This window comes from Rutilus rutilus (genome assembly GCF_951802725.1).
Source record: "Rutilus rutilus genome assembly, chromosome: 15".
In the NCBI taxonomy this organism is placed as follows: domain Eukaryota; kingdom Metazoa; phylum Chordata; class Actinopteri; order Cypriniformes; family Leuciscidae; genus Rutilus; species Rutilus rutilus.
Genome location: NC_140220.1, coordinates 2,672,695 through 2,687,410, shown reverse-complemented (window position 1 = coordinate 2,687,410; position 14,716 = coordinate 2,672,695). Strand labels below are relative to the sequence as shown.

Sequence of the window (14,716 nt, the reverse complement as noted above, 5' to 3'; positions counted from 1 at the left end):
ATACATAATTTCAAGGAAAAATATTCCACATGAGGGAAATCATTGTTGTGTCCATGAAGATGTGAAAAAAAAGGGATAAATCTAGCTTACACATTTACCCAAATTATTATACGCCTGTTTAACCGAAGCTAATTTGTGTGTGTTTCTCCATCCCCAATGTCACTTCTCTGTGTTTTACGGCCCTGACGAGAACGTCGGTCTCCTCGGCTGTGAACCGCTCCTGGCGTGCGTCTGACAAATCCGCCGTTATAATAGCAACCCGCCATGGAACAAGCACGCCTGCTCTTAAAGGGAATGTGAGATGATGCTCTGATTGGTTTATTTCACGTTACGCCCAAACCACACCTATAATGAAGCTACTTCAGACCAACACATTTTAGATTTGTGTGATCCGCCCACAAAGTTACTTGCGTTTCGTGTTTGATACTTGCGTTTTGCCAAAAATAGAACTTTATCTTATTAAAAATAAAAAATAAACAAGCAAGCCAGCCCAGATGAGAAAATGTAACACATTACTTTCCATAAAAAGTAACTAAGTATCGCAATTAGTTACTTTTTTTAGAGAATAACGCAATATTGTGACGCATTACTTTTAAAAGTAACTTTCCCCATCACTGGTGCCTTTTGGTTTCATCAGTCACTGTACAGTAAATCTAGACCTGCATTCCCAACAGCCGAACGTAACCGTGATCTCGAGTCTCGAGCACTTCTCTTAAGAATAGACACCGAAGCACCTCCTGAATAACACAATTTTGTGAAGATCCATTAGGTGAACATATTGAAATCCTGAGGAGTGGAATCTGATCATATGCTTCAGCACATTCAGATGGAAGATCCAGACAGATCAAATTACCCAGAATCCCCTCTGACCAGCTTCCCAAAAATGCTTTCAGCAGGATTTGAACGATCAGGTTATCCTGGATCAGGGCAGATTAGATTTGATTATAGGATCAGAAGAAATTTACTATGGGATTAACAGAGCTGATTATCACACACACACACACAGTGAAAATAAAATCTGAACACAGATAAACACACAGGCTTGAGGGAGGAAATGTTTTTGTTTCAGCTTTTGAACATGTAGTCCTCAAAATATTTTTAGTTTTTAAGTTTTAAGATTTTATTCCATTTTTTATTCAGACTTATAAATTATGAACCATGTAAACAGATGAAGCGATCTTGTATCTTACTGCCGGTTGTGGTTTGCTGATTATGTTGAATATCACACACTGTACAAACAAACTATCATCGTTACCAGCTACACACACATCCACAAAGACACAATCTCTCTCTCACACACACACACACACACACACATCCACACAGACACACTCTAACACACACACACACACACACACACACACACACACACACACACAGACACACACACACACACTGATGATGCTGGTAAAGAAACATCCTGAACGTGATTCGTGACTCGTATGATAAATCATGATGACTCTATATATGACTGTAATCCTGTATGACTGTCCTCTCTCTGACATCATGGCTTTCTCCTTCTGTAGGTGCATCTCCCAAAACATATTTAACCCCAAAGCCCAATTATATTCTTTTAATTATTTTGCATAAAGATTTTTTATTTATTTTTTAATGAAAGAGTATGCATAAAGAACCGTTATGATGTTTTGTAATGACAGAACACTCTAACACATTATATTTAAGTATTACTGTTCACGTAGAAGCCCCCCCCCCCCCCCCCCTATATATATATACAAATATATATTTGTATATATATATTTCCTCTTTGGTTTTGTGGTAAAAATATGACTGGAATTGTTTTTATTATTAATCCCATCCATTAATTCATTATAAATAAATTATCATTAATGCAGCATAGAGCATGTTTCTGTGTGTGTGTTTAGGTTGGAATGGGTGGAGATCATCGAGCCGCGCACCCGGGAGCGCATGTACGCTAACCTGCTCACGGGCGAGTGTGTTTGGGACGCCCCGCCGGGCGTGCGGATCAAGCGCAGCGGGCAGGACCAGTGGTGGGAGCTTTTCGACTCCAAAACGTCCCGATTCTACTACTATAACGCTTCTACCCAGTGCACCGTTTGGCACCGCCCACAAAGCTGTGACATCATCCCGCTCGCTAAGCTTCAGACGCTGAAGCAGAACACCAACATGGCTCCGCCCGCGACCACGACCAGCGCCGACAGCAGCCCGGCCCGCAGCGCCGTCAGCACCACCTCATCACAGGAGCACGAGGAGAAGACGTCCACCGCCGAGGAGGGAGAGAGGTGAGTCCAAAACAATGAAGCGCAGTGAAAGTGTATCAAATAATATGTTTTTCATGCTTGAATGTTCATTATTTTCCCCATGTTCAAAGGTGACATATTATACCCCCCCCCCTTCACAAGATGTAATATAAATCTATGGTATCCCCAGAAATTCCAGTTCAAAATACCACCCAGATCATTTATTACAGCTTGTCAAATTTGCCCCTTTTTGGGTGTGAGCAAAAACTCGCCTTTTTCGCGCGTGTCCCTTTAAATGCAAATGAGCTGCTGCTCCTCCGCCCCCGTTCAGAAGATGGTCAATCCTTTACACGAGCTTCGGATACTCCGGAGAGAGAGGTGAGATGAAAAACTTAGGAGCGCATTAAAGGGGTGGTTGATTATGATTTGACTTTTCTAACTTTAGTTAGTGTGTAATGTTGCTGTTTGAGCATAAACAACATCTGCAAAGTTACAACGCTCAAAGTTCAAAGCAAAGGGAGATATTTGCTTTTAAAGAAATTGCTTTTTAAGGACTACAGCAAACGGTAGAGACTACAGGACATTCCTCCCGGGTTAGTGACATCACCAACCCTAAAATTTACATAAACTCCGCCCCCGGAACACGATTTATAGATTATCATGACAGAATATGCTTATCAATGACTAGAAGATAACTACACATCAGCTACATAAATTCATCAACTAACCATTCAGAAATGTCCTGTTGCTTCTACATGTTGTCACTTCTTCTTGATTCTCTCCATCATTGTCTGACTCCGGTTTGAACATAAAAGGCGGAAAAAAATATATTTTTCAGTGCATGTGTGTGTGAGGTAAAATGACAGGAGCTCTTTAAGCTCCGCCCTCTGTGCCGGGAGCAGCAGCTCATTTGCATATAAAGGGAAACACACAAAAAGCGTTTATAGCGAGTGTTTTTGCTCACCCTCAAAAAGTGACAATTTTAACATGCTGTATAAAAATATCTGTGGGGTATTTTGAGCTAAAACTTCACATACACACTCTGGGGACATCAGAGACTTATTTTACATCTTGTGAAAAGGGCATTATACCACCCCTATAAAAAAACAAAACTTTGAAGTGTAGTTAAAATGTGTTTTTCACACATTAAAAAGGAGCATGTTAAAATGTTTTTTAAAAAGCACAGAATACATTGATCAGATCAAGTTTTACATCTGAAACAGACGCTCCTCCTTCAGCCTGACAAAGACAAATGACCAAAGGAGCTTTACTCACTGCTTATGAACAACAGCTCGACTCTCAGGATCCATAAATGAGCTGTTTTTGAGGAACTGTTTTGCTTGTGTGTTATGGACAATCAAACACAGGTTCAGTTTCAAGCACACTTCCCTTACAAAACAGCACTATGTGTGACTACTACCACATTAATGCTGTAACCAACACTTCTCACAATTAACTACTTGTGGAAGCTGTAATCTGTAATTTTTTTATTCATTTGTGCAGCCCTACTTTGCTGATGATTGTTTTTTTTTTAAAAGGCCGTATTATGCACTTTTAAAGTCTTGATTTTATTGTTGGGAATCTACTAGAATCTACTTTTAGGATCTACTTTTCATGCTTGAATGTTCCAAAAACACATAATTTTCCTCATATTCTCCATTGTTGCGGCTCCTCTCTTCCCAGTCTGTCAGTAATGCTTTGTTTAGTTCCTGTCTCTATGAAGCCCCTCCTTCTAAGAAGCACACTGTGCTCTGATTGGTCGGCTGGAGCAGTGTGTTGTGATTGGTCGAGCGCTTCGAGTGTGTTTGGGAAATGTCCCGCCCCTTACCATAACCGCCAGTTTAACACACTACTAACTAACTCAACCAGGCCCCGCCCCTTTATTCTGCGCATTAATTATTTAAATGAGGAATATTGTGACGTGTTCGTTCCCGGAAGAAACTCAAGACTTTCAGAGTTTCAGGAGTTCAGAAACATCTATCTATCTATCTATCTATCTATCTATCTATCTATCTATCTATCTATCTATCTATCTATCTATCTATCTATCTATCTATCTATCTATCTATCTATCTATCTATCTATCTATCTATCTATCTATCTATCTATCTATCTATCTATCTATCTAACTGTCCAGCCATCATCCCTATCTATCTATCTATCTATCTATCTATCTATCTATCTATCTATCTATCTAGCAATATTGAAATATATGTGGAGCAAATGCGAGTGAAACGCTCACACTGTTGAGCCCTGGAGGAACTGTGAAAACATCCCAGAATCCCTTTTAATTTCACCCTGGGCGTCGCTGAGACCCAGACGACATCAGAGGAAGTCAGATCTCACTTAGTTTAAGTATGTGAGCTGTTTAATGGTGCATCCCATTACAGTCTTCAGACGCTCTTAAAATCGGACAATTCTTGTTTTTATTAGTTTCGTTAGATCATCGCTGGAAGTGGTTTTGATAGCTGGACTGGACCAGAAATAAACAGCTTCCTATCTCGATATGTGCACAATATGATGCATGCTGTTTTTACAGTATATAGTAAGTATTCTGTACAGTAGAGATCCACCGATATTACAATTTTGGCCGATACCCGATAATTCTTTATATTTGAAAGCCGATAACCGATATATTGGCAGATAAATCTAAATCCAAAGTTTTTATAATTTTTAGAGCCTGATTACAAGTCTCATCATTAAAGGCCATGTCCCAAACACAATTATAATGATGTTCTCATTATGATTTTATGTAGTATATTTGACAGACTTGCGCTGCACGTTGCACTGAACTCTATTTTTCTTTTTGAAGTGATTCCAATCATATTTCAAGCAATTAAAAAAATGTCTAAAGGCACATCTTTTGTGTCAGCACCTGCCCAATTAATACTAGCACTTACCTTTTCTTTTCTATTCTATTCTATACTATTCTATTTGTTTAAAAAAAAAAGAGCTGTTGCATTCTTGTTGTTCTGATTGCTTCTATTGCTCTCCTCTTTTGTAAGTCGCTTTGGATAAAAGCATTTGCTAAATGATTAAATGTAAATGTAAATTCAAACCCATCATGTTGAACAGTGCGCATCTGAAGCGTCTCAACTGAAGACAATTATCCATTATTTATCGGCTGTAATATATCGGCCTAATTTTCTTATCAGGCCGATAACGATAACGTTAAAAATGAACATATATCGGCCGATACCGATATATAATGCATCCCTACTATACAGTATGTTGATTTTCTTCCCACTTAATAGAGAAAGCAAGACGCTACTGGTCAAAAGTTTGGAAAAATTAAAAAATTTAAATCGTTTTAATACGTTTAAATCGATTTTTAATACGTTTCCAAAAGAAGTCTCTTATGCTCACCAAGGCTTTTGACCGGTAAACCTTTCAGACCCGATGCATCATGAGCTCTGAGGTTCTGATACAATGAAATATGCTTCTGTAAAAGCCACAAACACGATGTGATTTTTCATTTAACTGCTGATTTCTTTCCGGAAACCAAGAGAAGTGGGCGGTCGGTGTTGCACTCAGCATTTGCACGCTTAGTTCCGGATGGCTTGATGCGTAATAGTGAGAGATGTTTATGAATTTGCATGCACATGAAAAAAAAAGAGGAAGAATGGATTAACAGGTAATATTGAAAGACACAGCTGTAATGCTTCAAGCTGTTATTTAGATTCATTATTCAAACAGTGTCGCACTTAAATAGTTTCATCCCTTGAGGAACGCGGGGACGAGAAAGGGAGGGTCGTGAAATGATTTTGTCTGACAGAGAAGGAGAAGGCCGAGGGAATGAAAGAAGAGAGAGCCATAGAATGTGTAAATTGATTTGAAGGTCGGATATCCATGAATAATTAATATCCAAAGGAAAACACTGCTCACTTTGTAGTGGGTCTCTTGCTTGGGAGAGAGACTGAGTGAGAGATAAGTTTCTTGTGTTCGGAGTTTTAATCCGGCTGCTAAAGGACACACACACACACACACACATTTGGCTGTGTAATCCAGTCTGGTCATGGGGAGCCTTCATCGGCCCGTGGTGGCCAAGTGCTGAATTGATTTTACACACTTTTTTTTCTTTAACGCTCAGAGGCCTTTTCTGTGCGCTTTAAACTCACAGACCTCTTAGATTTAGATCTTTAAAAACGGCCTTTGAAGGACTGAGATTTTTAGCGGTAAATGATCTAAAGTCAAACATCACTTTTATTACTGCTCATAGTTAGTGTTAGTAATTTGAACAAACCTAACATTCTCGTTAAAATACTGAAACAATTTTCTTTCAGCTGATATCATCAATCCCTCGTGTTAAATAGAGACACTTTGTATCATCCAGTCACTTGCTCATGGAATATTTCCCATTTAATTTGCATTTATTTTTCTCATTGAGTTTCACTTGGAAATTCATCGCATTTGAGAAATAAAATGGTTTGTGATCATTTCAGAGCAAGACATCGTTATCATGGGGTATAGAAGTTGTTCGTGTTTTAAAACTGAGGGGTTTATTTCGCTGTTATTTTAAGTGTGGTTTTAGTGTTGTGTTTTTATGGTTGTCTTAATGTGTTTTAGATATTGTACAGCACTTTGTTCAATGGTCAGTAAAAGTGCTTAGTAAATAAAATAAACGAAACATCTTAGCTTCAATAAACTTACTTTTTTAGGACTGGAAAGTGAGTTTTGAGGTCTGAAGTTTAGGAGAATGTCTATAGAGCTTATTTTATTCAATATAAATGTTCATATTTTATTTATTTTACAAGGTATGACCCCTTTGATAAATAGTAAAGAAGTTTGTATTCATTATTAGTCTTATTTTCTCTTTTCTGTTTAATAGTAAATAAGATTTGATTTACTTTTTAATAAAGGGTCCGTATTATAAAAAAAAGTAAAATAAAATAAGAAGAACATTTATTTTATTAAAATAATAAATATAAATAGTAAAGAATATCTGATTTATTATAAAATAGTCTTATTTTTATTTTCCCTATAATAAAAAAATAATAATAAATGAATAAATAACTGTTTATTAAAGGGGATATATGAAAGTAAAGTAAAGTAAAATAAAATGAAAAGATAAAGATTAAAAAGATTAAATAATATATATATATAAATAAATAGATAGAATTTAGATATAGATAAATAGATAAAATAAATATAATATGTATTTAATTAAAAATTAATTATTTAAAATAAATGTAATCATTATTTTATTTGACTTTACTTTTCATGATAAGCACTGTAATCAATATTAAAAACAGTGTTGTTTTCTCTCGTTCAGGTTTCGATGGGGCACTGGCACCAGAGAGAGGATGCTCATCAAGGTGTCGGATCGGGAACCCAGTTTTCTGACGCAGGGAAACGGATACTCCAGTTCCTCCCCACGATCCAGACTCTCGTCCAGCACCGCCCCATCGGACCCCGAAGCCCCGCCCCTTTCCCTGCAGGACCGGCCCACATCACAGTCTCCATTCCTGAAGAGGGCGGAGTTAAGCGGCACTCAACGCCGATGCTCGGGCGATTCCCAGCCATCATCCCCTCGCTATGCGTACGAGCCTCCTTTATATGAGGAACCGCCCTCGGATTACCAGTCCCCGCCTATTTATGAGGAACCGCCCACTGACATGCACTGCGACCCCGCCTTTTTTGGTTCTGACAGATCTCCGGCACGAAAACCAGGTCTTTATCACTCGCCCAAGCAAAGCCCGTCTCCTTACGGTCAACTTGTGTTGACGAGACAGCGCAGCTCAACGCCCGAGAAGACGCCTAACCAAGGCGATCGGGACTATAGCTCAAGTGGGCGTGACTACAGCTCAAGTGGGCGGGATTATAGCTCAAGTGGGCGTGACTACAGCTCAAGTGGGCGGGATTATAACTCTAGTGGACGGGAGTATAGCGCCGCTGGGCGGGAATATGTAAAACAACTAGTTTATGTTGAGCAATCTGGCTCCTCCCCTCGATTTCGCACGACTGAACGTTTGATGAGCTACGGGACCAGTTCTAATAGCCTATCGGCGGGATTTTCTTACGGTGGCTCTTTTACGCTACAGCACAGTCACGATCTCAATGGTGGCAACAGAAAACGTAAGAACCGGAAGCCGTCTTTGCCGGGAGGAGAGGGGGACGGCATGGGATTGGGTCTCGGGGCGATGATCACTCAGGCCCGGTTGGCATGGGAGGCTCAGCAGATGTTACATCAGCGAGGGGGCGTGTCCTCGGATCAGGGAGGGAAAGATGGGTATGAAAGTGACGGGGCGACACCCCTGCCACTGCCTGGGCCGGTGGTTCGGGCTTTCAGCGAAGACGAGGCGCTGGCACAGCAGGAAAGCCACTGGAAACGGGCCACCCTGGACAGACTGGCATTTCCTCAGGCGCTTCTAGAAAAGAGTCTGTCCATGCAGACCAACCTGGCATCACCTGAACCTTACCTCCATCCCTCGCAGGTAATGCACAGATACATGCACACTGCATCAGAAGCTCGAAACATTAGGGGCTTTTTCACCGGGTAATTCCAGGAACTAGCCATCGGGTTGGTAGTCTCGCGTAGCCAGACCGTCAGACTGACGGCAGAAGGTCTGGACTCTATCGCTGCTTTTCTTGGCCAAGGATGTTTGAATGACATGTAACGCAACCAATCACAGTTCGTTTTGTCCCGCGTCATGTTTAGCGACGTGACAATATAAGGTCTATGTCCCTAATATAACAGACTGGCGTGCATCTAATAAATGATTCAAGAACGTTGTGCAAGTTTACTGCTACAATGGAGCCGCGAACTTCACATACTTTTGAAAATCCAGCGTTTAGTTGATCCTGGTAAGCACTCATCGTCACAGCTGTAAACACAACAGCTTTCTTCTTCCACGAGGGGTTTTGGCGTCACGGCATTTGTTTCCAGGCGGACCGATAAAGAACGCGACACACACGTCTCCCGGACATACTGCAGAATTCAACCAGTCAGATCGTGACTTCAAAACTCCTGAAGTGTTTCCAGAAAAGTGTGCCATATGCATCAGACGTTCAGCCAACGGTCCGGGGGCGTGATGTCTGAGGCTGAGACTATTAATGGTTCCCTATGAATATAATGAGTATTAATGGTTCCCTATGAGTATAATGAGTATTAATGGTTCCCTTAGGAACATTTTCCTGGTTGCATTGGCACCGCCAGTAGGAACTCTGAAGTGACGTAAGCCGCATTTGTTGTTGTGGCTTTTATTTTGACGGCGCTGAGAACGCCTGCCAGAGCCAGCCATTCTCCGTGTTCATTAGTTTACGATCTGTCTAACAGTCCTTTCTAATACGTTATTAGATAGAACTGTTATACATAGAAAGTAGACAGTAATGAAAAGGTATTAGCGTATGTCGTGTGGTTGATGTCCGGTGTTGCTGAGCAGAAACACATGATCATGTTTCTCTCCGTCTCCTCAAAGTCACGTTGGATTTTAAGTAAAGGTTAAGAGGCTCATCTATCACTGATTTCCATGTTCGTAGAGTTAGTTTATATAGGTTATAATCTGTGTGTTTACACAGCTTTTTAAAAATAAAAAGTTTCTACTTTGAAAGATTCCTGTATTAATGTCACTGTGGACAGTGGATGGGAGGCAATTCCCTGATTATTAGGGGCTTTCGCACCGGAGGAACCTTTTCATAGTTCCTAGAACTATTGGCAGAAGTACCCGGTTTTTGGTGTGTTCGCACCGCAGGAACTAGTTCTAGGAACTCATTTTGGAGGAACTAATTGATCTCCTACTTCAGAGTCGGTCTAAACCAGCACTATAGGAACTATCCGTGACGTTAGTGTTCACTGATTGGCCAAACGCGAAACAGCAGCACCCGCCATTTAAAAAAAAGCTGTGTAAACCAAGCGCCAACCTTCCGGTCTCTCTCTTGAATCCAACACTGAAGTGACTTAAACTGCAGTTCATGGACTGGCCACTAGAGACCGGCTGCAGAAGAGACTCAATCCCATAGAGCCCCATGTTAAAATGCCCAACTTTACAGCAGAATAAAACATGTTTACAGTCTGGTAAAGTGGTTTTGGTCTATATAGCTAATTTTGCCCTTCATGACGACTGTGAGGGGGGTGAATTTTTTATTAACTCATCCGTTTAAATTATATTAAGCCTTAAAGTTCTGCATAATTAAGGGCGTGGCCACTTGAGTGACAGGTGGATTGCCGCTGATGTCACTACTAGCCATTTGTCTGCTGTCTGTTAGCATCACCTCAGCTAATCTGCCTCGCTGCACAGTTTTGTTTATCCGGGAGTGATGCGCGGACAAGATGGCGACGGCCGGCTCCGCCCACTTTGGGCTTTAAAAATGCTTTTCAGAAACACTACGGGTGACGTCACGGACACTACGTCCATATGTTTTTACAGTCTATGGTGTAAACACACAGACCCTATTGTGACACCTGGGACACATTACAATTATTGTAGGTGCTGCAATACTTAGCAACTGTGTTTTAAGTGAGTCGAGCATTGCTTTTAAAATGAGTTATACTTTGGGTTAAGCCTCTAAACCATTCTAACCTCTAGTATCTGACATTTGTGTGCATCGTCCTGCAGCGTTTCAACTCCTGCCATGAATGATAAACCACGCGTCTTGTTCAGGAGAGCTGGGCTGTTAAGTGATTTGACGCACCATTTTCATCTGCAGGAACATAAAACAGGTGAAGACAAATCTCACAGATTGAAGGAGGGACCAGAAAAAAAACAGGAGATCACAAACTTGAGAAACCGCATAACAACACTTTAAAAACCTCCCAGAATGCCCTATTGCTGTATAGCAACACCCTGGCAACCGCCTACAAACTTCTAGAATTGTAGCGGCAAGTTTTTCAAGGGCGAGGACATTTTCTACAGGAAAATAGGCTTTAAAAAATAGAATACTATATTAAATCCTGTGGGTTAATATAATTCTAAATTATAATTTTTTAAATACAGGCGACACTTGCCCTCTTGGATTGTTTTTAAGGGCATTTTTACCTCCATGAGAGCAGATTTTGTCTATTATACATCACAAAGCATGTTGTCCACTTACTTTAAAAGCCTTAATTCAGGGTTTCACAAAATGTTTTTTTTTTTTTATATATAAAATAAAAAAAGCTTTACTCAAAAAATGCTGAGTTGTTTCAAACAATGCTTGGGTCAAATATGGACAAACCCAACCGTTGGGTTTAAAAGATTAAAATAAAAAAGGGTTATCCATAAGTGACCCTGGATCACAAAACCAGTCACATGTCGCACGGGTATATTTGTGGCAATAGCCAACAATACATTGTTTGGGTCAAAATTATAGATTTTTCTTTTATGCCAAAAATCATTAGGATATTAAGTAAAGATTTTTTAAGGTTTTGTAAATTTCCTACCATTAATATATAAAACATTTATTTTTGTGAGTGGATGCAACACAATCGTGAACATAAATGTAGAACTTTAAAGGGGATTTTCTCAATGTTTGACCCATGTGACACATATTTGACCCAAACATGGTTTGAAACAACTCAGCATTTTTTTGTGAAAAAAACTAAATAAATGTGTATTCTGTATATATACATATCATCCCTGCTTTAATTAATGGAAAAGGTAATTAGGGTGTCTAAACCAATAAGTCGGTAAACCTCAAATAGAAGAACCTCAAATTCGATAGGCCTTTTTAATCATCTGAAGCAGAGCACTTTCTAATTAATAGCACTGATAGCACTCAAATCAAGTTGCTTGATTATGTATCATGATGTCAGAGTTCACTATTATTGCGCAATAGGAAAGGTTTTCTTGGACACATCGGCGCCTCGGGCCGTTAATGAGTTGGAATCCTCCGATGGTGTTTTGTGTCAGCGTTGAGCTGAACTCTGAGCTCTTTCAGCCCAATATAATGAGCATTTAAATGTCCTGTCACCCTGCTCGAATCAGGCCTGAACCGCTGGTTTAACGCTGCCAGTCGGGTTAATTGGGACGCTGACCTTTCAACGCCCGTTACCCAACCAGTGATATCTTTGTTCTGGGTATATTGGGATGTACGAGGCTAAACTGTGTGAGCGTTTCCTTAAAGGATCTTTTTTTTTAGGTTCTGCTCTATTTGCTGATAATAATGGAGGCAGACAGTAGGACCAGTAGAAAACGGTGTCACACAAACTCTCTACATCAGTTCTGCTTCCCAAATATTCCCGAACACCATTTGCAGCGATGACGTGAAATGAAGAGCCTCAGACTCAGGCTCTCCGGACAGAGTTTAAATCATGATGCTTTTCCATTTTCAGAGATTTATGGGAAGGTTACAGGCTCTCACAGAAGGCAGACGTGCATTTGTACAGCAGAACATGCACACGTCTCTTTGCACAGACACGCCCGGCTGTACGAACATTAATATTTCAGCATGTGCAGTTTTAAGAGTCGTTGCGCTTATGTAAAGGCTTCATGTCAGAGTCCACACCCTCCTCACAAACACACACACACACACACACACACACACCAGCTCCAGGAGATACACGCTTCCTAGCGTTCATGTGTCTGGGTCACATTTCACGCCTAAAAGATATTATATTTTGCATAAGGAAATCAAAACTTTATATTTTATGACCATTGATATTTAACACATTTTCCCCTGAAAGTCTCATTACTTGAATGCAAAAGAAAAAATACTGCTTTTTTACATTTACATAAAAAAAAAAAAATACAATTTACAGTTATTATAATAAAAACTATAGATCTAAAAATTTTAGTGTACATTAATATAACATTAATATTACAGCAGGAGCAGCAAAGCAGATCTATTCCTCCAAGACCAAACATATCTACATTGTCAAAGCCATTACCGTGCCAAACACTCTGAAAGTTGTCATGACAGAAATATATATTTTTAGCAGTTCATATATTTATTTGTCAAATTATAATTAAATATTATAAGTTCGTTATAATATTATATAATATGTTTCCCAAAGCAAATGGTCGCAAGTTCCGTTGAATTGTGTTGTTAAAGGAGCAGTTCACTTTAAAATGAAAATTACCCGTTTGGCCGGAAGCTAGAATTACGTGTTAAATATGAATATTTTTATGAATTTTATGAATATATTATATTTTTTAAATATATGAATTTTCCCTTGGTCGAACATTATTAAAGTTAGAGCTTATTTATAGATATCAGCCGAATGGCTTAATGCAGGCGCTAATGGATCCAAGGGTTGTATCTCGTAAATTAATAATAATAATGAGCCCCACTAATAATGCCCAAACTTTTACAGTAGCACAAATAGGTTCTGTACTCATAAAACGAGGCATTGGAAAGTTTGTAAGAACATCAGGAGTTTATTTAAATAACACTTGCCTGATGGCTAATGCTACCGCTAACCTGGACGTTGACGTCACTTCAGTGAGTTGAGAAAAGCCCGTAAAAGTCCCGGCAGAAAGCGATGCATAAGGATGTAGTGTAACGACGCCCAGTTCCAGGAATGCACTCATATTTTGTTGGTAGTACAAGTTTGCAACAATTATTAGTTAACACTAAGTTGTCAACACAATAATAAAAAATGCACGTTACACTACATCCTTATGCATCGCTTTCTGCCGGGACTTTTACGGGCTTTTCTCAACTCACTGAAGTGACGTCGATTAGCGTTAGCGGTAGCATCAGCCATCAGGCAAGTGTTATCTAAATAAACTCCTGATGTACTTACAAACTTTCCAATGCCTCGTTTTATGAGTACAGAACCTGTTTGTACTACTGTAGAAGTTTGGTGCCATTCTGGGCATTATTAGTGGGGTAATTTACCAGATACAGCCTTGGATCCATTAGCGCCTGCACTAAACCATCCGGCTGATATCTCTAAATAAGCTCTAACTTTAATAATGTTCGACCAAGGGAAAAAGGCTTCTGGGGGGTGTTTGGCTCATGGGGTAATCATGGGGTAATTTTCTTTTTAAAGTGAACTACTCCTTTAATAACGGGACTTTCAACCGTAGTTGGCTTTCCCCTGGACAGTCCTCTGCAGTTCTTCCCATCACCAAAAAATAAATAAATAAATGTATCGACACTGAATAATCATGATGAGGTAATGAGGAGAGGAGTGCTCCAAATGTGCTCCTGAAGCAGCGTGATTCAAAAGAGAAGAGAAGATGGAGTGAACTGAAGCGATGGAGGAGAATGCGTGACTCATTTATTAATCGTGTTGATCAAGAACGCCTGCGGCCATGAAACTTTCACTGAGAAATCAGCCGTCGTTCCTCAAGCTGCCACACGGAAATAATAGGTGCTAACGCTCAAATATAGACACGCAATGCAGAACCAGAGCACAAAATCAGCCTTTTGAAATATTACCATCAATATTTGAAATTCACTCTGTACGATTCATATTAAAGTCATTATAGCTAACTACATTTTTATGTTTTTTGGGGAAATTGTGAGGTGCTTGATCACATCAAAGTCCCCAGCTCTCCTTCAGTGTGCGTCTGTGGGGTTTTTTTCCACCTGTTTTATGTTCCAGCTGCTGAAAATGGTGCATCTGATCACGG

General features: G+C 39.8%; 1 protein-coding gene across 1 annotated transcript in view; it reads left to right on the top strand.

Annotated features, from left to right (window-relative positions):
- Window positions 1-14,716, top strand: part of arhgap39 (Rho GTPase activating protein 39) — a 74,636-nt gene that overhangs the window by 28,061 nt on the left and 31,859 nt on the right. The window contains exons 2-3 of the mRNA XM_084431759.1: window positions 1,884-2,261; window positions 7,492-8,653. Coding sequence (XP_084287885.1) covers window positions 1,884-2,261; window positions 7,492-8,653 — 1,540 coding nt within the window. The remainder of the gene's footprint in view (window positions 1-1,883; window positions 2,262-7,491; window positions 8,654-14,716) is intronic.